This window comes from Rattus norvegicus, chromosome 4 (genome assembly GCF_021556685.1).
Source record: "Rattus norvegicus strain SHRSP/BbbUtx chromosome 4, alternate assembly SHRSP_T2T, whole genome shotgun sequence".
Lineage (NCBI taxonomy): Eukaryota > Metazoa > Chordata > Mammalia > Rodentia > Muridae > Rattus > Rattus norvegicus.
Genome location: NC_141537.1, coordinates 125,635,502 through 125,662,962, shown reverse-complemented (window position 1 = coordinate 125,662,962; position 27,461 = coordinate 125,635,502). Strand labels below are relative to the sequence as shown.

The following is a 27,461-nucleotide window of genomic DNA, read 5'->3' as shown; positions in this document are numbered from 1 at the left end:
GTACAAGTTCCTCAGAGGGATATGGAGAGATGAGTCAGTATAAGAGCACTGGCTACTCTTACAGAGGAAAAGTTCAGTTCCCAGCATGCACATAGTAGCTTACAATTACACATAACTCCAGTCCCAGGGTATCCAACACCCTCTTCTGACCTCCTTGGGCACCAGGCATACACGTGGTACACATGTATACAAAAAGACAAAATGTTCACATACATAAAACGATCTGAAAAAGAAACAAGTTCCTCAGTGTCAGAGTTCTCAGATTAGGATTTATATATGCTTCACACAACTGGAAACCCAAGTGAGTTACAACTGGGTCAGCATGGAGGGAGGAGATAGTCCCTCTATACCAAGAGATAAAATAATGAACCACCAAATAGTCAATGAGCTCTCATCATACACTCACTTCTCCCTGCCAACTAATATGGCCTCAAGCCTGTGCATCCTTGGGAAAGTACAGAAGAAAGAAGTAAAACCCAGTCCTGTCCTGACTTCTAAGACACAAATGCAACCAGCATGCTTAACAAGGTCATGTGACTTGTTTATAATAAGATATCATATCATCTAGTGTTTGGAAAGTGACTGTGGGTGCTTGTGGTGAGCTTTCAGAGGCAGGAGTGGATGTGTGTGAAGAGCTGGGTTCCTGGCTCTGGCCAGAGGAATGCCCCAAGTCACTTGGTGCTGCTCCTGGTCTGCTCCATGGCTGGCTACTCAAAGAACCAGTTCTCTTTTGACCCACAAAGTAATTTGAAGGTGGGGCAAACTCAGGATCTCGCTCAGCCCGGAGTTCTGACTGCTTCTTCGACCAGAATCCAAAGGAAAAGTCTATGAAAATAAGAAAGAGTACTATTAAAAACAATTTTGAACCAGTCAAATTCATTAAATATTTTTCAGTTCTTATATGCATGTTAAAAGCCACCACAGTTTCTAAGAACAAGGATAGCAACACGAAACCCAGCTAAGAAATGGAGTGGCCTTATGACAAGGAAAGATTAGATAATGGCTCTTTGGAAAGGCTGACAGGCACTGGACCATACTGCCAAAAGGGCACTACAATTGCAGAGAAATGAAGCAGTTAAGTCTTTTCTGTATTTGACATGATTAGGTGTTTGACATCAAAGCAGTCTCTCATTGGTTGTGTTCTGGAAGACACAGAAGGGGCTCCTCCAATATGAATAGAGGCTCTTTACATTTCTTATCAACTCCAACAGCAGGAGCTAAGGTTCCACTGAATACCTTTGAAAGAGGCATACAACAGTCTGCTGTGGCAGACTGTGGTGTGTACCTTGGTGAAAAATTAAAGAAAGATGTGCATATACAATGGAAGCTCAGGTAAATTTTCAACCGAACACAAAGGATTGCTAAAGACAGAATTCCTCAGAACACCAGTGTCCCTCATATTTTTTTTTTTCCAGAGCTAAGGACTGAACCCAGGGCCTTGCGCTTGCTAGGCAAGTGCTCTACCACTGAGCTAAATCCCCAAACCCTTTCCCTCATATTTTAAAAGCAGTTCTGAAGAGTAGCATTCTAAGTTGAAAAACCACACCTAGAAGTATGGAACTAAACTTCCCAAGTGCTTCTTAGAAAATTTTTCTGTGGACAGTATACCTTTGTAGATGCTGGTCTTTTATGGTCATGTTTTCCCATTCTCCTATTTATAAATAACTACTGTCCAGTATGGAGAAGAGACAAGTTCAGAGACCTGGAGACTTAATCCCCAGGAGCACCAAGAGTCACTGTAGGGCTGAAGGTGGAGCCCAGCAGTAGAGCTCTTGCCTAGTGTGTAAGGCCCTAGATTCCATCTCTGCACCATAAAAAAATGAAAATAAAACCTCACCAGAATCACACTTTTATTTAAAACCAAAAACACCCTTCCCAAGGACCTCTCAGAAGTTTTCACACCTAACAGCCCCGCCTACCTTTCCCTCGGTCCCACTCTCGGATGTGTGGCACTCCAGGCTTGCTGTCCTTCCTCTCCTGGATGATAACTTCCACCTTGCTGCTCTGGGCCACAGGAGGTGGAGCAGGTACAGACTTTGGTTCTGAGGGCTCAGTAACAACTCCATCTGCTTTTGTAAGGAAACGAAACCATATTACCATGCTTTAAAAACTTAACATCCTAATTTTGAAGTAAAACTAATTACTAGTACTGATGGGAACAGCAAGTGTGCCTCACTTAGACAGCAGTAAAGTAGCTTGGTAATATTATTTCTCTCTGTCTGTGAGTGGGTGTGAGTGCCAGAGCACACATAGAGATCACAGGACAACTTGGTGCAGTTGTTCGCCCTTTACGTGGATTCCTAGCATCAGATTCAGAAAATCAGGTTTGCATTCTTGAGCCATCTTGACAACCCTTCAGCAATTTCTATACAACAGATCGCCTAAGTCCTTAAACAACTCTAACAATTTTATTATCATTTTATCACCAAGAAAAATTCAGCAGATCCATTGATCATGTATAAACATGTATAAAGTATCAAGAATATTCAAAACTCAATTTGAAGTTGAACAGATATCAATCCCTGTGTTCCCAAGAAGCAATGGTGGACCCTAAATCCTCAAATTATCCAACAAAAACAGCAAGAGGAGCAGCCAGTGTGCTGGGAGAGGTGAAACCCACCTGTTTCATTTTGGCCCTATTTTTAAAATCTTAATGAAAACTGATTTTCAAAAAAAGATGTGGGAAAATTTCATTTCATATCTTCTAGGACAGATATGTTCAAGAGGCAAAACAAAAACAGACACCATGCAGAACTCAACAAGAGACAGCCTTTATCTGAAACTAAACATAGAATTGTCAATTCCTGTGCTTTTCTAGTGTCTCATCGTGTTACATGAGGCTTTGCTCAGAGGCTAGAAAAGGAAGAGAAGATTCTAGCCAGTCTTAAACTGGTTCTCTTGTTGCTGTCATAATGTCCCCAAGTTTCAGTCTCGTCTCCCAGGAAAAGCCACTTTTCAGCTTCCTCTGCCACTGTAGTCTGTAGACCTGAGCTCTGGCCACTGCAACACAAACTACAGCTTCCCAGTCACATCCTGAAGAGGAAGCCGGGTCCTCTTCTCCCATGCTTCCCTGACCTGGTCCAGGGCTGGATCAGAAACAGGTGCCACGGAGCAAGCTTGGAGTATACAGAGGAAAGTGACACTAGAGAGCAGCAGAAACAAGATGACAGGAAGCCTGGGACCAGATGACCTAGATACCCTTGCACTTTTCAATGTTAACAGACAGCAAGCTTGCATTTTGGAGCCATTTAGGGAAGGGCTAAAGTTAGCAGTCTGGCTTCTACTCCATAATGCACAGTAAGTCTGTTGGATCACAGCACTTCACACTATCACCCCGGGAAAGTGTGTTTTATCTCGTTTCTAGAACATAGTTCTTTGGTTTGAATTTCTGCCTCCAGCTGCTTTACCTTAATACTCAACTCGGTAAGTGCATTTTACAAAGAAGAGTACATTACAACAACAACAAAGAAATAACCATAAGCAAAAAAGCTGAAGTTGGAGCTAGAGCGATGTCTCGGCAATTAAGATTACCCATTGCTCTTCCACAGCACCCAAGGATTGATTTCCAGCACCCACATGTGGTTAGCAATGTTCTATAATGAGTTCCTGGGGATCTGATGTCCTCTTCTAGCCTCTACAGGCACAGACACCAACAGAGAACAAAGACATGCATGCAGGCAAAACACCCACACATATATAATTAGATAAAATTTTAAAAATTAAAAGAGCTGAAGTTGAAAAGACTAGAAAAAAGGGTTTTAAGTGTTTTTACCATAAAAATGATAAACGTATGAGCAGATATCTACCTTGATTTAGATTACATAATATATGCAATTACCAAACATCACATGGCACTCCCCAAATATGTATAGTTTCTATGTTTTTGTGTATAGATTCTTAAATTTAAATCTTAAAATGTTATGTCTTATATATGTACACAACTAAACTTTTAAGTAATTTTTCTAACCTGTCCTTATAAAAAGGGTGCATTATTTGTTAATATTCTTCTCTATTGCCTAAAAACATGAGAATGTCATTCTGAAACACTCCAGCTATCAAACTGCCCCTGGATGGTGAGATGGCTCAGTGGGTAAGAGTGCCTGCTGTGGAAAGCTGATGACCTGAATCTGAACCAGGAATATCAGAGAGGGCAAAAAGCGCACTACTGAAAATGGTCCTCTAACCTCCACATCCACACACCCACGCACACCCACACTCACTCACACACCATATACAATAATGAATAGAAATATCTGAGTAATCAAACTGCTCCTGGTGGGACTTCAAGGGCACATGCTATTTAGAGGTAAAGCTAAGCGCTGGTTGCAACTCTCTGAGTGACAGCGTAGACACAGTCTTCCTTTTGAAGTCAGAAGCCTGAGCCATGCTATACCTCTGCTTTCCTCTTCAGTCCCATCCTCCTTTGACTTTTTCATCTTTTTTTGTCGAAGCTTGGCAAGTCTTGCTTCTAAGATAGCTTTTCGCTTTTCCTTTATGTTTTCTCGTTTTATTCTCTGATCTGTTGTCTGGATAGAACAAAAAGTTAGAAAATTATTCACTGAAGTCAAATTCATAATATTTGTTTAAAAAGATAAAATAATTCTCTCTCTCTCTTTTTAAAGTGTTAATTAAGACAAGCAGTGGTGGTGCATGCTTTAATCCCAGCACTGGGAGGCAGAGTCAGGTAGATCTCTGTGAGTTTGGGGTCAACCTGGATATAGAGTGAGTTCCAGGATAGCCAGGGAAATACACAGAAATCCTGTCTCAAAAAACCAAAAATGGGGGCGGGGGGTGCTAATTCATTTTCCTATCACCTCTAAGCAGCTCTCCCAAAGACCCTGTAATTGGTGCCCTATAAAACAGATTGTCACAGCCCTCTGATGCTTTAGGAAGCTAAATGAGAACTCACAGAGCACAGTAAAAGCTTCCACATAGAAGAAAGCTATCCAGTTCTCTTCTACTCCTAGATCCCCTTAAACAACCTCTTAGTTCCTAACCTAGATCATCAAAATTACCATGTTTCAAACTAGATTTAAAACAGCAAGACTGGAGGCTGGAGAGATTGATCAAGAACACTTGCTGCTCTTGCAGAGGACTCAGATTCAGTTTGCTAGCATCCATATAGGGGATCAAACCATCCATAACTCCAGTTTAAAGGAATCCAATGTCCTCTGTAGTCTCTGCAGGAACTACACGTGCACACAGCACACATACAGAGATGCAAGCAGAGCTTGCACAAAAATGGTGTGATGGTTTGTACATGCTTGGCCCAGGAGGTGGCCCTATTAGGAGGTGTGGCCTTGTTGGAGTAGGTGTGTCACTGTGGACATGGGCTTAAGAACCTCATTCTAGCTGCCTGAAGTCTTCTCCTAGCTGCCTTCAGATGAAGATGTAGAACTCTCAGCTCCTCCTACACCACGCCTGCCTGGATGCTGCCATGCTCCTGCCTTGACAATAATGGGCTGAACCTGTAAGCCAGCCCCAATTAAATGTCTTTGTAAGAGTTGCCTTGGTCATAGTGTCTGTTCATAGCAGTAAAACCCTGACTAAGACAAATGGTAATCATAAAACAATAGGTCTAGTAATGGCTCAGCGGATGAAGATGCTTGCTGCAATGACGTAGGCTTGGCAACCTGTGTTCAATCAATCCTGGAATCAACACAGAGATAGAAGGAGAGATCTACTCCATAAAGTTGGCCTCTGACCACCACACATGCCCACACATGCATATTATACACATGCATACTACTAATAAAAACAAAATGTAGCAAACCACAGACTACTTCCAAAACATTTATAATTTTAGAGTTTGAAAATCTACAGTAATTCGATAATTAGCTTTATGAAACTAACAATGACCTTCTGAATACCAATTTTCATTTTATTTACCACATTTTGTAGTCTTCTCTCAGACAATACATCCCAACTGCAGTTTCCCTTCATTCTGCTCCTTCCAGCCCTGTCCCCCACCTCCCTTCTGCAATCGATTCACTCCTCCTTCATTCCCCTTCAGAAAAGAACAGGCCTCCCAGGGATATGAACCAAACATGGTATGACAAGCTACAGCAAAACTAGGCCCAAACCCTCACATCAGGGCTGGGTGGGGCAACCCAGTGGGAGGAGGAAAAGGGTCCCAGAAGCAGGTTAAAGAATGAGAGATACCCCCACTCCCACCAAGCTAACAACCATTTGCACGTACGTATGTATGTATGTATGTATGTATGTATGTATGTATGTATGTATGTATCCAGAGGACCCAACACACCCAAGAATGCTTAGTGATTGCCACTGCAGTCTCTGTGAGCCTCACTGAGCCCTGCTTAGATTGATTCTGTGGGTTGTGTTCTCCTGGTGTCCTTGACCCCCTCTGTGGGAGTCCCCAAGCTTAAGGGGAGGTACCCGATGGAGATCTCCAATTCATGTTCTCTCTCTACCCAAGTCTATACATGTCTGGATTTACTACATTTTTTTAAGCATGGCATATTAATTAAAAAAAAAAACCATTCAAATCTATAACAACTTAAACTTTAACTTGTACCTGCTCACGAAGCATCTCTAAAGTTTTCATTTGCTTGTTTCTCAACTCTTTGTCTCGGGCAAAGGCAAAATACCCAACACCAAGTTGCCGGGCCTCTGAAACAATCAAAATTATCAAAAGATTAGATTTCTGTAATTATTTTTTTTTGATTTCTGTAATTATTAAATCACATGTACAACAAGTTCCCAAACAAACCAAAGAGACACAAGGTAATATTTGCACAAATTTAAAGCAAAACCACAAAAGCTAAACTGTTTTACTATTTACTAAGTGACAGACACATAGACAGGCTCCTTGGCCTGGCTGTCTCCTCTCCTCTCTGGGAACAATTTCTTGGGCTAACAAACCTTCTGTTAGGAAGAGGTCCCCAAGTTTCTCAGGCCGTGGACAAAGGATACTTTCACCCTCTAAAGTACAGTCTGATCACATAAGAGCACTACTCTGTAAGAACATGGCTTTCTGCCTGCCACTGTCTAGCATTTTTAAAAAGAATTTTTAAAAGTTGCAAACAAACAACCCCAACAATACCATTTTCCCGAATGTCTTCATAGTGGATGGGCCCCATTGGTTTTTTCAAAGCCTCCCTTTCTTCTTCCTCCCATTGTTGGCGCTGAAGTTCTTTCCTCATGTCTTCAGATAACAAAGTCTTTTCATTAGCAGGACTAACAAAACTGGTAGAGGGATAGAAAAGCCCATGTTTACGGGAGCAACATGAGACAGCAACACTTAGGTGGATCATGGCTGAGTAACACAATTTGGAAAGACAACAGTTTCCACAGAGGTTTCTGACTAAGAAGTCAATACAACTGCTTTAATATTTTTAAAATTCATTTACACACTGTGTATATATACACATGAGCATGTATGCAATGTTTGCACATATGCACATATGCCACAGCACACATGTAGAAGTCAGTCAGAAGACTGCTTTCAACCTTTAGGCATCTATTTTTCCCTTCTACCACGTGGGTTCCCAGGATTGAACTCAGGTCATTATGCTTAGCAGCAAGTACTTTAACCTGATGAGCCATCTCAAATAATCTTATTTTATCATTTTTAAATCAATTCCCAGACTTACACATGAGCCTGATGGGATCTTGCCTCAATGTTCAAGAAAAGTGACTTTCCTTTCTACCCTTGTCCTGGCTGACATATGGGAGGTGGCTTAGCCAGGAAGGATAACCACTGAACTTCTCTGAATGGCACCTTGTCTAAAGACATGGATGCCTCTTGTCCAGCGGATGGCCATGGTTTATGCTGTGGCCCCTGTGTGCTTATTCCAGGTCTACCACAGGATGCCTCAACCTCAAAGGGCTCACACAGGCGGAGTTTCTCTAATATGTCTCATATAAAGGCTGACCACCGGGAATTTTAATCACCAAGATACTTTTCAAACGTATGTTATTTCTTTGGTTTCATTAGAAATGTTGTCATGAGGCCTTTGCTTCAATATACAAAGACATATGAATAAGAAGTGAATAAAAGCAAGTGAACCTTCTCAAACCCTCTGTTCACAAAGGCTGATTTGTTAGCTAGGTTTGGGCTCATTCTGTATTTGCAATCTAGATCAGACATCCTTCCAAGTCAACAGTCAACTTATCCCTTTCAGCAGTAACAATGCACATGACCAGAACAGAGTGCCTGCCTGGGAAGCTTAAACCTAGTTCAAGTCCAGCCCAGGGAATAATGTTACTAATTCTCCTCAGTCCCTGAAAAAAAAAAAAAATGGGTTTCAGAAAAAGAAAATCAATAAGTAAAGTACAATGACATTCAGGCTGCTCCCTGAGCACAGACGGTTATTGTGTAGGGTATGTTAAGCTACAGGCTTCGGTATATCGTCGTACTATTAATGGTCTTACTATAGCAACAAGTAGTCATTCAGCAGCCTCTCCCAGAAGACAATCCCTGTGGCTGTGTTCCTGACAAAGGCCACATATTAAACTTACAGTCTCCCCTGAAGATTTTTATCCATCTCCAATAGACTTGGTAAATCCTTTCTCATGCAGCGCCGGGATCGGCCCAAAGAGTCCACATAATCCACCCTGAAAATTAGACATTGGGAAGACAGTTTGTACCATGAGCAGAAGATCCCTATGTCAGGGAGTTGGCAATATCATTACAGAGCCTGTGACCAAGAACCGGGAAGCTAAGGGCCCACTACCACAGGACAAAACAATTAGCAGCTGGCACTCAATAAGCTTGTTGTGCCCTCTGCTAAATCTGTTTTAGAAACTATAGGAAGGAATTGATCATGGTTCTGATTTCAAAGACAAATTACCAATACAGAAATGGTGACATGGAAAAACTCTCTTAATTTGCGTGCATTTTCGCCACTAGACTATGTACTCCAGATTTTCACTGCTCCCTCCCCAGTGTACTCAGGCCTCACCCCTTTTACTGCTCTGCTTCCAGCTGACACATTCTCTCCAGTGAGCTTAAGAGTTCTTAAAATAAGTCATGGTGTCTTTTGGACCCACTGTGAGTAGGAGGAAGACAAGCAATATACATCCTTCTTCATCTTTCCGCAAAGCAGACAGTAGGGGCAGGGTACACCAGTCACACAGCAAGGTTAAACAAAACACTGAGACTTCCTAACAACAAAATATGGGCAGGTTTTCACAGAAACCATTTCCTTTGCACTACAGTATAATGTACTTTCCTATTTGTTATCACAAGCAAGAATCTCGCAGAGTCTGGAGCAGAGTTTAGGGCACACAGTTAAGGACTAAATAATACAGGTTCTTAACAGGCTGTGCTGCGAGTAAGCAAAGCCCTTCAAGGTCTGACTCAGCTGGCTGTGCTGGTGCCTGTAATTTCTTTTCTCTCAAGTGACGATGATTTCCTTGTTAGCCCATACTTTAAAACCAAATGCTTGGGAATCTACTCCTTTAGACACAAGAAATCAAACAACTAAACAAACAGTGTCTTCATTTTCTTTTTTCTTTCCGTCTTTTTTACTCAATGGGAGAGAAAACCATCTAGCCAGATGGTCTGTGTAATTATTTACAGTATTTTTGCAGAAAGATCTTGCACCACCTGGGATCTAATTACCAAAAGGATTTACAAGTAGTCACAATTCTGAAGCTTAATTCAAAAACAAAAAAAGTGTGGGAACTGCTTGAAGTGTCTTACTGCACCATATGGTGGCATGTGACACCTTCAATTGCCCTCCAAATTCCTCAAATTGCTGGCAAACTGCCTGTAATCATAAAGGCATTAATAAGAAAAGAATTAAAAGACATTAGATCATTCACAGGCGATGGGATTTCTGCCTTGAAAAGCAATCATAGCTATTCTGTTCTGGAGAGGCCTTCGAAGCACACAAAGCCAACAAAGGGAACACAGAGCCAGCAATGGCTCTAGCTCATCAGCAACTGCTTACTGAGCAGTCCCAGCCAGCACGAACCTGGAGGAACTGGGCAAGCGAGGAAAGACTGTTCTCAGGAAAGCAGGAAGGGTGCATGGCAGAAAACACAATTTAGGCAGATTATAAAAACAAGCAAAAGTTTGTCTCAAATGTTTTGCTGGTAATAAGGCCTAGAATGGGTCAACTGTAAATAAAAGATATGATTCCACCCCCCTCCAAAAATTAGTTCAGATGAGGAAGCAAGTACTTAGGACTAGAAAGGCACAGAGAGGCTGAGTTCTTTTCTGTGATTCCATGTAGCATACCACCACATGTCTACCCACAACAGTATCATTAGATGGAAGTTGTTTAAAAGTAAGAAAGCATGGACCCCAGTGGACACCTTCAGCCATATGAAGAGGAAGGTTCTCTGACATCCTCAGTAGCAGGGAGTTCTCGTTATGCATAAATGCCTGTCCAAAGGGGCTAATTAAAAGGCTAAGAAACACCACAAACAGTCCTGAGCAGAGAGCAAGAGTTTAGAGGCCAGCCCAGTACATGGTCAGGACATCGGTGATGTCTAAGCAATGGCAAACTCTGCTAAATGAGTGACATGGAAGACACTGTGATGGGATTTTCACTCTGATCTGCATGTGGCTCCGTTCCTCCATCTGTTATGTACATACAGATAAAATCCAGGAAAAGGTCAAAGATGAAGTTCTGCAAAGTATCTGCTTATGCTCCCACCATGGAAGTCACATGCTTCCAGAAGGGAATTTAAGGGAAATGGAGAGGATTTGTGGTGTTACCAGAAAACAGTGCAGCTAGGAGACAGCTTACTGTACCTACCCTGCAGTCACTCGAAGGGAACCACTTCAGGACCTGGCATCTGAAGCACAGCACAGTAAAGCAGCAGCATGGTAGTGAGGAGCAGGATATGGATGGAGCGCCAAGGATCCTTGGGCCTGGCACCACATCAGGCCCAACAGAGAGATGCTCAGTTCTTACCTGCAGTCCCTGATGTTACCTCTCCACTGGTGCCCATTTCTATAATTGATACACTAGCTCATCCCAGTTTAAAGGGAAGGTTTTTGGAAGACAGAAAACCCAGGCAGAATAAGAAAAAATGCTGTGATAATGATCAAGCAAAACACTTCTCAAAAAGCCAATGTGCATTTGAGAGGATCACTCCGATCTAATCCCCATTACCCACCATTCCTCACTGGGGTCTTGAGGGGGAGGTATGTCTTTTTCAGAAAACTCTTCTTCATCATCATCATCATTAGCAGCAGCAACAGCAGCATCTCTCTCTTCTTTGATTCGGGAATCTCTAGTGGCACCAAGCACCTCCATTTCTTTTCGCTTGTCTATGATTTTCTGTGTGAAATCCACAAGGTACATGTCCTCCACTTCCTCATCTACGGCACAAAAATCAATTTACAGATCTTGAAATTAAAAAGGAAAATCATAGCTGGAACTGAGAAGGGCCCCACTGTCTGACTGTTTGCCAGTCAATGCCTGCATCTGGGACAATTTACAGACAGCCACCAAGCACCTGACAGGAAGCTCTAAATAAGCCATCCATAACACCAATCATAATATTCCAAAAAGCCTTGAGGTTCCAGCTGTGTTATCAACACACTGTGCGAGCAGTAAGTCCATGTAACAACACACCCATTCAATTTAGAGCAACCCTCAGCTAACAACATACGAGAGACACAGAACAGATAGTGGACCTTTCTTGCTGTGGTGTAACAGGCCTTTCTAAACCTATGAGCTGCATCATTTAACTCTCACACTGGTGGAAAGAGGTGCTTGAAAGTTCCTAACACAGGTAAACAATGTGCACTTAAGCTGGGGCATGGTGTGCACACCTTTAACTGCAGCACTTGGGAGGCAGATACAGATAGATCTCTTTGAGGTCTACATAGTGAACTACATACATAGTGAGCTCCAGGTCTTCCAGGGCTACCTGGTGAGACCCTGTCTCCCTCTTGCATACACACATAAACACACACACACACACACACACACACACACACACACACACACACACACACACCCTGAGTTCTTTTCACAAGTGGACATTGTTTTCAGGTAAGATCTGAAGCCAGGCTCTTCAGGGATAGATTCAACATGTTTTTTTTCCTAAGGACAGGGACAGCTAGGACAGACACTGGGCTCCCTATCACCAAGTGGTGATATCATCCCCCTTTACAGTGTAACAGTGGAGACAGCTGAGGCTCTAAGACTTCACCAGCTGAGATACACAAGTACAGTAATAAGTATCAGGAGATGGGACTGCTGGATCTGACAAAACCCATTTTCCTCAGACATACTCCTTTTGACTGAGTTACTGGATTTTCATGTTATTTTTAACTACAAGCATGGGGAAGAAGGGTGAATGGTGTACAGATACCCTCAGAAGGCAAAAGAGAACATCAGTTCTCCTACAGCTGGAGTTAGTTACAGGCAGTTGTGAGTTGCCAAGAGGAGTGCTAAGAACCAAACTCTGGTCCTCTGTAAGCACAGCAAGTGCTCTTAACTGTTAAGCCATCTCTCCAGCCTCTGGGTTTCAGTAGTAACAATAAAAGTTCGAATCAAAAGAAAAAGAAAAAGAATAAAGCAAAGCAGTTTTCAAAGCCACTAGAAGGAAGAGCTCTTTGAGAGCTGAGGTGCAGAGGCACACAGCAGTGAGACATCCTGGAGATGAACACCTTGCTCCTCTTCTGGAGCGCAGCACTGTCGCCACAGCTCCCACCTTCAGGAATGACTGACTTTTCCATGCTGGACTCCCTGCAGTGCAAACAAGCCACACTATCTAAGAAGAGGCAAATGATGGCCCAGCACCACTGGTGTCTTGATTGCTAGACAGGCTAGACTATGCTGAGCCCCACCCCATTCCCTTGGAAGATCAGCTTTTACCACTCTCCCCTACAGGATCCTTTTCTCCAGCTTACCAGGTCAAAGCACTTCCTTCTAGAAATTTCCTGAATGCATACTTGCTCTCCCTGCCTCCTGCCAATGGTATGTGCACTGGCAGAAATTCTCTTATACTGTTTTCCAACTTTGAATACTGATTTCTATTTCAGGGGGATATGACAAAAGGGAATTGCATTACAAATGTTTAAACCGATTACATGACATCATACGACTACTAACAAAATATGCCATGAAGTCGAAATTACTTAGGATGTGGGAAAATGTTAGCATAATAAAGGAGAGAGACAAGGAAAGGGGAGAAATAGAGAGAGCAAAGTTAAATAAACTAAAAGAAAAAGAAGAGGAATGGAATAGAATATTCTAGAGAGAAAAAAAGAGCAAGGAGTTATCAAAAAGAAAAATAAAATAAAGATTTCCCAACTGGATAAATGTAGGAAGAGAACTAAGATTAAAAATGATGAATCAGAGATGAATCAGAGGGTAAGTACTTATTGCTCAATCATGAAGACCTGAGTTCGAATCCCTGTAAGCTATATAAAGCCTGGTTTGCAGCACATCTGTAATCCCAGTCCTCCTGTGGCAGAAAGGTGGGAGACAGAACAGACCCCTCCAGCTTGTGTCTCAACAATGTGGAAGGGAAGGCCCACCACACGCTCCACTTCCATGCTGTGGCATTAACATACCTGCACTCAGACACAATAGCATACACATAGCCACACACATCCAACATATACACAAAAATATAAAAGCAATAGAGGAAAATACTGCATGAAGTTAAAAGAAATAAAAAGCACATCACAGAAATAAAACTGAAAATAGAGGGGCAAAGGAAAGGAAAAATGGACACATAATCTCAAAGGCCTAAATGGGGCCATAATTCTGTGTAACCTTCCCTTTCCCACATGCATGGCTGTCCCTGCGTGTAAGGCGACCCCAGTTAAACTGTCTCCTAGGTGTAACGCTCTCCTCCTCCATCCAATGGGATCTTCTGTGAAGGTGGAAGAACTGGCTCCCTCTACTCCTCCCCTGTGTGCTGATGGCTCCTAACAAGCTGGCTGGTACCCAACAGACCATCACATTACTACTGCAGATTTTCTTGTTTCCATTGGATTTGTAAGATTTCTCCCTCTTAGAATCATTCAAACAAGCTTCCTGGTTGCTGCCGCTGCAGAGAGCCCCTGGGCAGCACCCCACGAGCGAACCTGAGCCTCGGGACCACAGGTAAGACCAACTTTTCTGCTGCAAGAAAGCTGCCTGGTGAGCTTGGAACACACGGAAGCAGAATTCCTCTAGGACCGGGCACGTTCTGTGTTTACCGGAAGTCCCACACCCGAGGATCCCGGCCCGAAGCAGCTCTCTGCTCCCAGACCCGGTGAGAGAGAGACCCAACCGCCTGGTCAGGTGGGCACTCCTGAGGCTGCAGAGCGGAAGAGACCACCAACACTGCTCACCCCTGCCCACATCCCTGGCCCAAGAGGAAACTGTATAAGGCCTCTGGGCTCCCGTGGGGGAGGGCCCAGGAGCGGCAGGACCCCTGCCTGAGACACCGCCGGAACCTGAAAGAAACAGACCGGATAAACAGTTCTCTGCACCCAAATCCCGTGGGAGGGAGAGCTAAACCTTCAGAGAGGCAGACAAGCCTGGGAAACCAGAAGAGACTGCTCCCTGCACACACATCTCGGACGCCAGAGGAAAAAGCCAAAGACCATCTGGAACCCTGGTGCACTGAAGCTCCCGGAAGGGGCGGCACAGGTCTTCCTGGTTGCTGCCGCTGCAGAGAGCCCGTGGGCAGCACCCCACGAGTGAACTTGAGCCTCAGGACCACAGGTAAGACCAAATTTTCTGCTGCAAGAAAGCTGCCTGGTGAACTCAAGACACAGGCCCACAGGAACAGCTGAAGACCTGTAGAGAGGAAAAACTACACGCCCGAAAGCAGAACACTCTCCCCATAACTGACTGAAAGAGAGGAAAACAGGTCTACAGCACTCCTGACACACAGGCTTATAGGACAGTCTAGCCACTGTCAGAAAGAGCAGAACAAAGTAACACTAGAGATAATCTGATGGCGAGAGGCAAGCGCAGGAACCCAAGCAACAGAAACCAAGACTACATGGCACCATCGGAGCCCAATTCTCCCATCAAAACAAACATGGAATATCCAAACACACCAGAAAAGCAAGATCTAGTTTCAAAATCATTTTTGATCATGATGCTGGAGGACTTCAAGAAAGTCGTGAAGAACTCCCTTAGAGAACAAGTAGAAGCCTACAGAGAGGAATCGCAAAAATCCCTGAAAGAATTCCAGGAAAACACAATCAAACAGTTGAAGGAATTGAGGATGGAAATAGAAGCAATCAAGAAAGAACACAGGGAAACAGCCCTGGATATAGAAAACCAAAAGAAGAGACAAGGAGCTGTAGATACAAGCTTCATCAACAGAATACAAGAGATGGAAGAGAGAATCTCAGGAGCAGAAGATTCCATAGAGATCATTGACTCAACTGTCAAGGATACTGTAAAGCGGAAAAAGCTACTGGTCCAAAACATACAGGAAATCCAGGACTCAATGAGAAGATCAAACCTAAGGATAATAGGTATAGAAGAGAGTGAAGACTCCCAGCTCAAAGGACCAGTAAATATCTTCAACAAAATCATAGAAGAAAACTTCCCTAACCTAAAAAAAGAGATACCCATAGACATACAAGAAGCCTACAGAACTCCAAATAGATTGGACCAGAAAAGAAACACCTCCCGTCACATAATTGTCAAAACACCAAACTCACAAAATTAAGATAGAATATTAAAAGCAGTAAGGGAAAAAGGTCAAGTAACATATAAAGGCAGACCTATCAGAATCACACCAGACTTCTCGCCAGAAACTATGAAGGCCAGAAGATCCTGGACTGATGTCATACAGACCCTAAGAGAACACAAATGCCAGCCCAGGTTACTGTATCCAGCAAAACTCTCAATTAACATTGATGGAGAAACCAAGATATTCCATGACAAAACCAAATTTACACAATATCTTTCTACAAATCCAGCACTACAAAGGATAATAAATGGTAAAGCCCAACATAAGGAGGCAAGCTATACCCTAGAAGAAGCAAGAAACTAATCGTCTTGGCAACAAAACAAAGAGAATGAAAGCACACAAACATAACCTTACATCCAAATATGAATATAACGGGAAGCAATAATCACTATTCCTTAATATCTCTCAATATCAATGGCCTCAACTCCCCAATAAAAAGACATAGATTAACAAACTGGATACGCAACGAGGACCCTGCATTCTGCTGCCTACAGGAAACACACCTCAGAGACAAAGACAGACACTACCTCAGAGTGAAAGGCTGGAAAACAACTTTCCAAGCAAATGGTCAGAAGAAGCAAGCTGGAGTAGCCATTCTAATATCAAATAAAATCAATTTCCAACTAAAAGTCATCAAAAAAGATAAGGAAGGACACTTCATATTCATCAAAGGAAAAATCCACCAAGATGAACTCTCAATCCTAAATATCTATGCCCCAAATACAAGGGCACCTACATACGTAAAAGAAACCTTACTAAAGCTCAAAACACACATTGAACCTCACACAATAATAGTGGGAGATTTCAACACCCCACTCTCATCAATGGACAGATCATGGAAACAGAAATTAAACAGTGATGTCGACAGACTAAGAGAAGTCATGAGCCAAATGGACTTAACAGATATTTATAGAACATTCTATCCTAAAGCAAAAGGATATACCTTCTTCTCAGCTCCTCATGGCACTTTCTCCAAAATTGACCATATAATTGGTCAAAAAACGGGCCTCAACAGGTACAGAAAGATAGAAATAATCCCATGCGTGCTATCGGACCACCACGGCCTAAAACTGGTCTTCAATAACAATAAGGGAAGAATGCCCACATATACGTGGAAATTGAACAATGCTCTACTCAATGATAACCTGGTCAAGGAAGAAATAAAGAAAGAAATTAAAAACTTTTTAGAATTTAATGAAAATGAAGGTACAACATACCCAAACTTATGGGACACAATGAAAGCTGTGCTAAGAGGAAAACTCATAGCGCTGAGTGCCTGCAGAAAGAAACAGGAAAGAGCATATGTCAGCAGCTTGACAGCACACCTAAAAGCTCTAGAACAAAAAGAAGCAAATACACCCAGGAGGAGTAGAAGGCAGGAAATAATCAAACTCAGAGCTGAAATCAACCAAGTAGAAACAAAAAGGACCATAGAAAGAATCAACAGAACCAAAAGCTGGTTCTTTGAGAAAATCAACAAGATAGATAAACCCTTAGCCAGACTAACGAGAGGACACAGAGAGTGCGTCCAAATTAACAAAATCAGAAATGAAAAGGGAGACATAACTACAGATTCAGAGGAAATTCAAAAAATCATCAGATCTTACTATAAAAACCTATATTCAACAAAACTTGAAAATCTTCAGGAAATGGACAATTTCCTAGACAGATACCAGGTATCGAAGTTAAATCAGGAACAGATAAACCAGTTAAACAACCCCATAACTCCTAAGGAAATAGAAGCAGTCATTAAAGGTCTCCCAACCAAAAAGAGCCCAGGTCCAGACGGGTTTAGTGCAGAATTCTATCAAACCTTCATAGAAGACCTCATACCAATATTATCCAAACTATTCCACAAAATTGAAACAGATGGAGCACTACCGAATTCCTTCTACGAAGCCACAATTACTCTTATACCTAAACCACACAAAGACACAACAAAGAAAGAGAACTTCAGACCAATTTCCCTTATGAATATCAACGCAAAAATACTCAATAAAATTCTGGCAAACCGAATTCAAGAGCACATCAAAACAATCATCCACCATGATCAAGTAGGCTTCATCCCAGGCATGCAGGGATGGTTTAATATACGGAAAACCATCAACGTGATCCATTATATAAACAAACTGAAAGAACAGAACCACATGATCATTTCATTAGATGCTGAGAAAGCATTTGACAAAATTCAACACCCCTTCATGATAAAAGTCCTGGAAAGAATAGGAATTCAAGGCCCATACCTAAACATAGTAAAAGCCATATACAGCAAACCAGTTGCTAACATTAAACTAAATGGAGAGAAACTTGAAGCAATCCCACTAAAATCCGGGACTAGACAAGGCTGCCCACTCTCTCCCTACTTATTCAATATAGTTCTTGAAGTTCTAGCCAGAGCAATCAGACAACAAAAGGAGATCAAGGGGATACAGATCGGAAAAGAAGAGGTCAAAATATCACTATTTGCAGATGACATGATAGTATATTTAAGTGATCCCAAAAGTTCCACCAGAGAACTACTAAAGCTGATTAACACCTTCAGCAAAGTGGCTGGGTATAAAATTAACTCAAGTAAATCAGTTGCCTTCCTCTATACAAAAGAGAAACAAGCCGAGAAAGAAATTAGGGAAACGACACCCTTCATAATAGACCCAAATAATATAAAGTACCTCGGTGTGACTTTAACCAAGCAAGTAAAAGATCTGTACAATAAGAACTTCAAGACACTGAGGAAAGAAATTGAAGAAGACCTCAGAAGATGGAAAGATCTCCCATGCTCATGGATTGGCAGGATTAATATAGTAAAAATGGCCATTTTACCAAAAGCAATCTACAGATTCAATGCAATCCCCATCAAAATACCAATCCAATTCTTCAAAGAGTTAGACAGAACAATTTGCAAATTCATCTGGAATAACAAAAAACCCAGGATAGCTAAAGCTATCCTCAACAATAAAAGGACGTCAGGGGGAATCACTATCCCTGAACTCAAGCAGTATTACAGAGCAATAGTGATAAAAACTGCATGGTATTGGTACAGAGACAGACAGATAGACCAAGGGAATAGAATTGAAGACCCAGAAATGAACCCACACACCTATGGTCACTTGATTTTTGACAAAGGAGCCAAAACCATCCAATGGAAAAAAGATAGCATTTTCAGCAAATGGTGCTGGTTCAACTGGAGGGCAACATGTAGAAGAATGCAGATCGATCCATCTTTATCACCCTGTACAAAGCTTAAGTCCAAGTGGATCAAGGACCTCCACATCAAACCAGACACACTCAAACTAATAGAAGAAAAACTAGGGAAGCATCTGGAACACATGGGCACTGGAAAAAATTTCCTGAACAAAACACCAATGGCTTATGCTCTAAGATCAAGAATCGACAAATGGGATCTCATAAAACTGCAAAGCTTCTGTAAGGCAAAGGACACTGCGGTTAGGACAAAACGGCAACCAACAGATTGGGAAAAGATCTTTACCAATCCTACAACAGATAGAGGCCTTATATCCAAAATATACAAAGAACTCAAGAAGTTAGACCGCAGGGAAACAAATAACCCTATTAAAAAATGGGGTTCAGAGCTAAACAAAGAATTCACAGCTGAGGAATGCCGAATGGCTGAGAAACACCTAAAGAAATGTTCAACATCTTTAGTCATAAGGGAAATGCAAATCAAAACAACCCTGAGATTTCACCTCACACCAGTGAGAATGGCTAAGATCAAAAACTCAGGTGACAGCAGATGCTGGCGAGGATGTGGAGAAAGAGGAACACTCCTCCATTGTTGGTGGGATTGCAGACTGGTACAACCATTCTGGAAATCAGTCTGGAGGTTCCTCAGAAAATTGGACATTGAACTGCCTGAGGATCCAGCTATACCTTTCTTGGGCATATACCCAAAAGATTCCTCAACATACAAAAGAGACACGTGCTCCCCTATGTTCATCGCAGCCTTATTTATAATAGCCAGAAACTGGAAAGAACCCAGATGCCCTTCAACAGAGGAATGGATTCAGAAAATGTGGTACATCTACACAATGGAATATTACTCAGCTATCAAAAACAACGAGTTAATGAAATTCGTAGGCAAATGGTTGGAACTGGAAAATATCATCCTGAGTGAGCTAACCCAATCACAGAAAGACATACATGGTATGCACTCATTGATAAGTGGCTATTAGCCCAAATGCTTGAATTACCCTAGATCCCTAGAACAAACGAAACTCAAGACGGATGATCAAAATGTGAATGCTTCACTCCTTCTTTAAATGAGGAAAAAGAATACCCTTGGCAGGGAAGGGAGAGGCAAAGATTAAAACAGAGACTGAAGGAACACCCATTCAGAGCCTGCCCCACATATGACCCATACATATACAGCCACCCAATTAGAGAAGATGGACGAAGCAAAGAAGTGCAGGCCTACAGGAACCGGATGTAGATCGCTCCTGAGAGACACAGCCAGAATACAGCAAATACAGAGGCGAATGCCAGCAGCAAATCACTGAACTGAGAATAGGCCCCCGTTGAAGGAATCAGAGAAAGAACTGGAAGAACTTGAAGGGGCTCGAGACCCCAAAAGTACAACAATGTCAAGCAACCAGAGCTTCCAGGGACTAAGCCACTACCTAAAGACTATACATGGACTGACCCTGGACTCTGACCCCATAGGTAGCAATGAATATCCTAGTAAGAGCACCAGTGGAAGGGGAAGCCCTGGGTCCTGCTAAGACTGAACCCCCAGTGAACTAGACTATGGGGGGAGGGCGGCAATGGGGGGAGGGTTGGGAGGGGAACACCCATAAGGAAAGGGAGGGGGGAGGGGGATGTTTGCCCGGAAACCGGGAAAGGGAATAACACTTGAAATGTATATAAGAAATACTCAAGTTAATAAAAAAAAAAAAAAAAAAAAAAAGAATCATTCAAACAAGCAAGACTGAAGATCTGTATGAATTGTAGACAATAAAGAAATATAAACCGTTTTGTTTACCTAGAAAATCTCCTTTAGTCATCTTTTCATATAATTTGGCCTTTTCTTCCAATTTTTCCCTAGGAGAAAAACAGACAGGTATTAGAAATGGTCTTACAACTGTCCTTTCTGCCACCAAACTATCAGCTTGACAGCAGCCACCTCCCCTGAGGCCTGCCCCGAAAGGATGGGCACAGTGAGGGCTGACTGCCTTGTCCTGAAGAGTCCTTCAGACCCACTGCATCTACTTCACTGTGAAAGCAGTAGTGTGTCTAAGAACCTGAAGCCATTCTGGGTACAGAGTAACTGACAGTGAATGAATGGATGAACTGAGTTAAGGCTCCAACAATTTATCTGCTAAATACAACTTAAGTTACATGCCAAAAGAAAGATGTATCTAAACAAAACATTTTTTAATTAAAAACTTTCAAAAAGGATCACCAAATTCAAGGTAACCCTTTGCTACAGTGCTTTTAGACTACAGTCCTGGTCATTTGTGGCTTATTACACTTCTTTAACCAAGTTATATTTGTTAAAAGCATTAGCAACACCTACTTTAAACAGCATAAGCAATACACTTCAGCTACAAACTAATAAAAAACAAGCTACAGCCCTGGTGTTTCAAAAGAGCAGCCTCTCTGCCCACATAATTTTGGTGGCATTTATCATGTGGTGGCAGATTAAAAAGGTCACCATAATTGCCTAAAAAGAGAAGCCCCAGAGGCCATCTGTAACAAGATCTCATTAATCACAAAGGGAAATTTAATTCCTAATGGCACAAAGAGATTACATTACCACCAGTTACTTAAACTTTCTGTGTTTCAATTCCTAAAGCCTGGCATAACACATTCTTTTTTATTGCTTCTATGAGCTGTCATAAAAATTATCTGGATAGCACAAAGTAATGTCATTTTCTCATCTTTACTGTCCCCCCCCCACCTGCCCCCTCTGTGTGTGTGTGTGTGTGTGTGTGTGTGTGTGTGTGTGTGTGTGTGTGTGTGTGTGTGTTAGTCCTGGCTGTCCTGGAACTCACTTTGTGAATCTTGAATTTTTACACAACCCATTTAGGACATAATTGCTGGACAATTGGTAAAATCTGAAGTATGAGCCACACAGTAGTAGTAAACATTGTGTAGAATAATGTCCTTATTCAGATAGATATATACTAAAATGTCCACAGGCAAATTATCATGATACTTAAAAGGTCATGATAATTCCTCTGCAGGTGTCAGGAAGAACAGAGAAAAGCAAATATGATGATATGCTAATTAGTGAATTTAGGAAACAGGTATTAGAATGTTCCTTTTACCCCTCTTTTAACTGTATTCTTGGTTTGGGAGGGAAAGTTTGGGGTCTCTAAATACTAATGTCTTATCACCCAGCCTAGAACACACCATGGGACACTTCTTTAAAATATGCTGATAAGTTGAAAATGTGATTCAGTGGACAAGTATTCCATTCCTAGAAATACACATTTTAAAAAACTGTTGCTATAGGTCAGGCGGTAGTGGTCCATGCCTTTACTTCCAGAGGCAGAGGCAGAGGCAGTTAGATCTCTGAGTACAAAGTCAGACTGGTCTACAGAGCAAATTCCAGGACAGCCAGGGCTACACGGAGAAGCCCTGTCTCAAAAAACCAACCAAATAATAATAACAAAAATTGCTGATGTGGCTTTTTCATTTTCTCAGCTGCCAGAAAGATGGCAGACACTCAGACTGAACCTTTTAAAACAAGAAGTTGGTTGTGCTGACAGAAACTGGCAAGAAGAGGCTCCCTCAGTACTACAAGAACATTGGTCCAGGCCTCAAGATGCTCAAGGAAGCCATTGAGGACACCTACATAGACAAGAAATGCCTCTTCATTGGTAACATTGCCATCCAAGGTTGGATCCTGTCTGGTATTGTGACCAAGATGAAGACACAGAGGACCACTGTCATCTGCCGGAACCACAGCCACTACATCCAAAAGTGCAATGGAGTGAGAAGCACCACAAGAATATATCTGTACACCTGTCTTCTTTTCAGGGATATATAGCCACTGGCATTGTGGGAGGGTGTAGGGCCCTGAGTAAGACAGTGTGCTTTACTGTGCTCAAGTTCCCAAGGCTGCCAGCACCAGGAAGCAATTCCAGAAATTCTGAGAAGATACTGGACAACTCCCAGAACAAATAAAATTATTTTCCAACTTAAAAAAAAAGGTTATGAATTTAATGTGATAAAAGCTCAAAAACAGGACTCTATTTCATTTTCTAAACTGAATTATTTTTTTCTTTTTGTAAAACAGCAGATTTTTTTTTCTTTTTGTAAGACAGCAGATACATGTAAATTACAGTATTTTTAGAAGACAGCTGGCCCTCCATTGTTCCTATGTCTAGATTCAACTTATTGGAAAGAAACAATATTCCAAAACAATGTTAGATTGTTGCTAATATATACATTGTATCTATCTATACAGATTTTCTTTCTTGGCATTCCCTAAAAGATACAGAATAACAACTATTTATATAGCACTTGCACCATTTTAAGCATTGCAAGGAATCTAGAAAAGACTTTAAAATCACACTATTTTATCAATTTTGAGCATCCTTGAGCTTTGATATATGAAGTAGAAGAGGGTCCTAGAACCAACCAATACCCCTCGGATATCAAGGAATTTATACTGTGGAGTACTGGGCTCAAAGGATACACATCAGGAAGAGTAACATCTCAATGTCTATTTCTTTGGTACTTTCCTGTTCAAGAGTAACTACCTTGATTTGTCTAAAGTCTTCTGCTCCTCAAGCTTCTGTTCAGCGTCCTTCTCTGCTCGACTGGAAACACCTGCATTTTGTTTGCTCCAGATACTTGGCTTCTGGAAAATGATTCAAAAGAACAAAATAAAACCATATGGTTGCAAAATAAACTCAACTCGGATGCATCAAAATCACAGAAAATCCTTAGATCTTATGAATCGTCAGAGAACTACTTATTCTGACAACTAATTTACAGCCTACATTAGTCTACCTGCACATGACAAAGCTGGAGATGAAAACAAGTTCATCTCACATTCACATAAAGAATGTCCTTTTGAGCATCACTGAGTTACTTTCTCAATTGAGTTTACCCCTGACTGAGTACGACACCATTCAATATTTCAATGAACATGAATAGAATGCAAAGGAATACAGTGGATTACTACCTATAAAAAAATTGAAAACTCTTAAATTCTTTCAGATTTTAAGTCTATTTCTATATTTTACAATTGTTTATCTCTGTTGGAATACAAAATACATGTTAATCTTCCATGAGAATGTAAAGAATCCACTTACTAACAGCATATTAAAGAAGAATATTGGGACTGGAAAGATAGCCTAGCATTCTTTATGATGGCTTTTACTGCTCTTGCAGAGGACCTTAGTTCAGTTCCTAGCACCCACATTGCTTGTCCTACTATCACACATAACTCCATTTCCAGGGGACCTAATACCCTTTCCTGGTCTCTGAAGGCACCCATGCACAAGTGGCACGCACATGCATGCATGACACAAGCATGCATAAACACAACATACATTAGTAAAATAAATCTTTTTTTAAAGAGTACTAATTTTAATATTTAACAAAATTTATGCAAATGTTCAATTGCAAGTCAGGGATTTTTTTTTCCTTTAACATTTACTTATTTACTGATAACCACTAACATTTTTCAAAAATGTAAAATAACAAATCTCCCATGTTTAGAATTGGTAGAGATATTTTTACCTTATTAGATGTCTTTGGTTTTCCAAAAACTCCAGAATCTTTTAGAAGTTTTTCTTGTTTGAATTCTTCTTGTTTTCGGAAAAGCTCAGCCTTAAGATCTACCAACTAGAATAAAAGAAAGTAAACAATATTTATCTCAATTTTGGCAGGTGACTGGGATTGCAAAGCAACAGTTATTCTCCAAGGAAGATTTGAGGTTCCTAAACACAGACAAGAAACACAATGTTTAAATACAGAACTCCATACACAACTAAACGGCACTTGGTTTGCTGTAGTTTTGCTACGAATATAATTCTACTCTAAATTTCATCATTTAAGGCTTTTTTTCTGCCAAGAGCAGAGTGGCGGACGTAGTAAGGAAATGGCATTTACACGTTCATAATACATTCCTCTATTTTCTGAAGCACCTTCTGTTTGTGGGACACATCCCAAAAGTATAGAGTCAAGTTTGACTTAGTTTGTTTAAAAATAATAATAAGTTTAACAAGGTTTAAAAATGGGAGGGGGGCTGGAGAGATGACTCAGCGATTAAGAGCATTGGCTGCTCTTCCAGAGGTCCTGAGTTCAATTCCCAGCAACCCCATGATAGTTCACAACTATCTGTAATGGGATCCAATGCCCTCTTCCTTTGTGTGTAAAGACAGTGACAGTGTACTCACATATGTAAAATAAATAAGTAAATGGGAGAGGGGAGCACAAGTAAAGAGAATGGGGCAGCCCCTCCTGCTCAGCTGTGTTAGTTCCAACAGTACAATGGGGGAAATGACACAATGACAAGTGGTTCTATGTAATGGCATGTGTAAATCAGACACTACTGGCTGACAGGGAAAATAAATATGACTGAACCCTGAGGCTGCAGAGATGAGTCAGCAGTTAAAGAGCACTTGTACAAGACTCAGGTTAGGTTCCAGCACCCACATGGTGGCATACAACCGCACTTATGTTAGCTCCAGCACCAGGGCACAGTCACACAAGTGTTACAGAGACAAAGGTGCAGTTATACACAAAATGAAAAATATCCTTTAAACATTTCTTTAATGATTCCTTTTTGGTTTTTAGTGTACATCCTCTGGAAGAGCAGCTAGTACTCTTAACCTATGCGCTATCTCTCCAGATCCAAAGAACTTTTTTCTTAAATGACTGAGTTCAGTGATTTCTATTTGAAATAAATCCACTTAAAGGTACTATTGGAGGGATTTTAACAGTGTAAAGTAGTTTTATTCCAGGACCCAATATTCAAAATTCTTTAAAAATAGAAGAAAAATTTGCCTTCTCTTTTAACTCTTCGTAAATGCCTCAATTACCTAGCTATAAGTTTTTCTGTTCTACAACTACTTCTGAATTTAAGCTCACAAAATGACCAATTCCAAGACTTCATCTGTATTATAATTATTGAAATATTATCCTCTGGACAAGTTAAAATTTAGTTTTGTTTGGTTTAGTTTTTAAAGACAGAGTCTCACTGTGCAGCCCTGGCTATCCGGGAACTATGTAGCTCAGACTGGCCTCTGACTTACAGTGGCCTCTATCCACTTGTCTCTGACACTTACATGCTGAAGTTAAGAGCACGTGCAAACACATCCTGATTCATTCAGTTTGTAAGTACCGAATCCAAGCAAACATAATTACCAATTTTTTATATTAAAAAACAAATTCCAACAAAATATTTGATACATTAGATGTTTTCTTCTTGTATTCCCATTGGAAATTCAAGATTTAAGTCAAAGGTTAGGCGATTTGTTCGGAGAACAAATACAAAAGGCACCGTTTTGCAGTCAATCAAACTGAACTTGGTTTCTCACACAACAAATCTGTAAGTACATTGAGGAAAACGGCATTCATCTTTGAGTGTCAACTTCATTATCCATTAAGAGTGACAATTAATACAATTAATACCACCTACGTTCAAAAGCACTTCTGAGGACTCTATGGCAGCATGCATATGAAGCACGGACACAAAATGTGAACATTGTTTACAAGTTTTCTGGTGAGAGTGGTTAAGTTAGCAAAACTTCTTACATCCTGTCAGTGCTCACGCGCCCGGGTAGCCCAGCCCACAAGGCACTAACTAACTTGTCTGGGTCCTGCTAGGGGAACCCTAGGTACTGGACAAATCATATCCCAATGCTCGAGGACTTTGGGCTGGAGGAGAACGCAAGAAAGGCACGTCCTCCAAGTGCCCGCAAACAGCGAGCCAGCTCTGGCGGCTGACCCGCAGGATGCGCCCTGAGATCCCTGAGAGGATGGCTTCTGGGGGCTGACCGCAGGGCGAGCTCAGCCTAGGTGCCTGGCGGAGCCGGGTTCAGGATCCTGTGAGTAAGGATGCGGTCGAGGGTCCCCGCAGAGAGAAGGCGGGTTGGTATCCCTGTCATATGGAGGTTCCGGGCCCCTAACTTGCGTGGGGCAACAGTTAGGTCACCATTCTCGACAGAGAGGCGGAGGAAACACGGAGCAAGTAGCTAAGCCACACTTGAACTCACCGAGGAGGCTGTAACGTCCAAAGGCTTTTTCTTTCGATCCATCGTCCCGCCAAGGTGTCGGGTCCCGGGACCCGGTCTCCCTGTGGTCTCAGTCAGACCCTACGAGTCCGCCCCCGAGCAGAACCGGAAGTAGCTTTGATAGCGACGCTGAGTTTCCGTAATTTTGCGACATAGATTTACGACCTCGGCGCCATCTTGAAAGCGTCAGTGTATGCTACCTAGTCGGTACGTCGCCATTTTGAGAAGGTCAGAGGGTGGCTTAGGGTTTAAATCGATTGCAATTAACCATCTTGAAGAGAGCAAAAAGTGAGGTGAAAATGGTTAGTATTGTCGCCGTCTTGAGACGGAAGGAATATAGCTTTCATCGCAATACACACTATATTGAATGGAGAGTCTTAAATGATGGGAAAGAATAGCACCATCTTGAGTAAACTCAAGCGTCTCCAACGTGAAAACAAAAGGAATTTAATAAAACTGGTGGTGGTAGTTGTTAGCATTCTGTCTAAGCTCCACCCCCACAGTTACCTAGCAACAGCCAGGTATGCTCCACCCCACAGTTACCTGGCAATAGCCAGGTATGCTTGACTCTATAAAAGGGGCTGTTTGCCCCCTTCTCCTCACTCTCTT

At 41.7% G+C, this 27,461-nt stretch overlaps 1 protein-coding gene across 2 annotated transcripts; it reads right to left on the bottom strand.

Annotated features, from left to right (window-relative positions):
- Positions 1-249: 249 nt before the first annotated feature.
- Positions 250-26,959, bottom strand: Ccdc174 (coiled-coil domain containing 174). Of its 2 annotated transcripts, none has more exons than XM_087656750.1 (11): positions 26,835-26,959; positions 24,355-24,459; positions 23,367-23,467; positions 20,639-20,697; positions 11,098-11,302; positions 8,485-8,580; positions 7,067-7,209; positions 6,539-6,633; positions 4,394-4,526; positions 1,920-2,066; positions 250-825 (listed from the first exon to the last, which is right to left on the bottom strand). In XM_087656750.1, exons 1-11 carry the CDS (start codon positions 26,874-26,876, stop codon positions 530-532), a joined length of 1,422 nt encoding a protein of 473 aa, XP_087512876.1. In that variant the 5' UTR covers positions 26,877-26,959; the 3' UTR covers positions 250-529.
- Between the last annotated feature and the right edge of the window lie 502 nt (positions 26,960-27,461).

Bases quoted from the DNA above. Each gene is read 5' to 3' on its own strand.
- Ccdc174 (XM_087656750.1), bottom strand. From the start codon at position 26,876: ATGGATCGAAAGAAAAAGCCTTTGGACGTTACAGCCTCCTCG. The intron at 8,581-11,097 runs GTGGGTAATGGG...TCTAATTTTCAG, and splicing joins CAAGACCCCAGTGAGGAATG to GGTGGATTATGTGGACTCTT. The intron at 7,210-8,484 runs GTAAGTTTAATA...TCCCTCTACCAG, and splicing joins AAAAATCTTCAGGGGAGACT to TTTTGTTAGTCCTGCTAATG.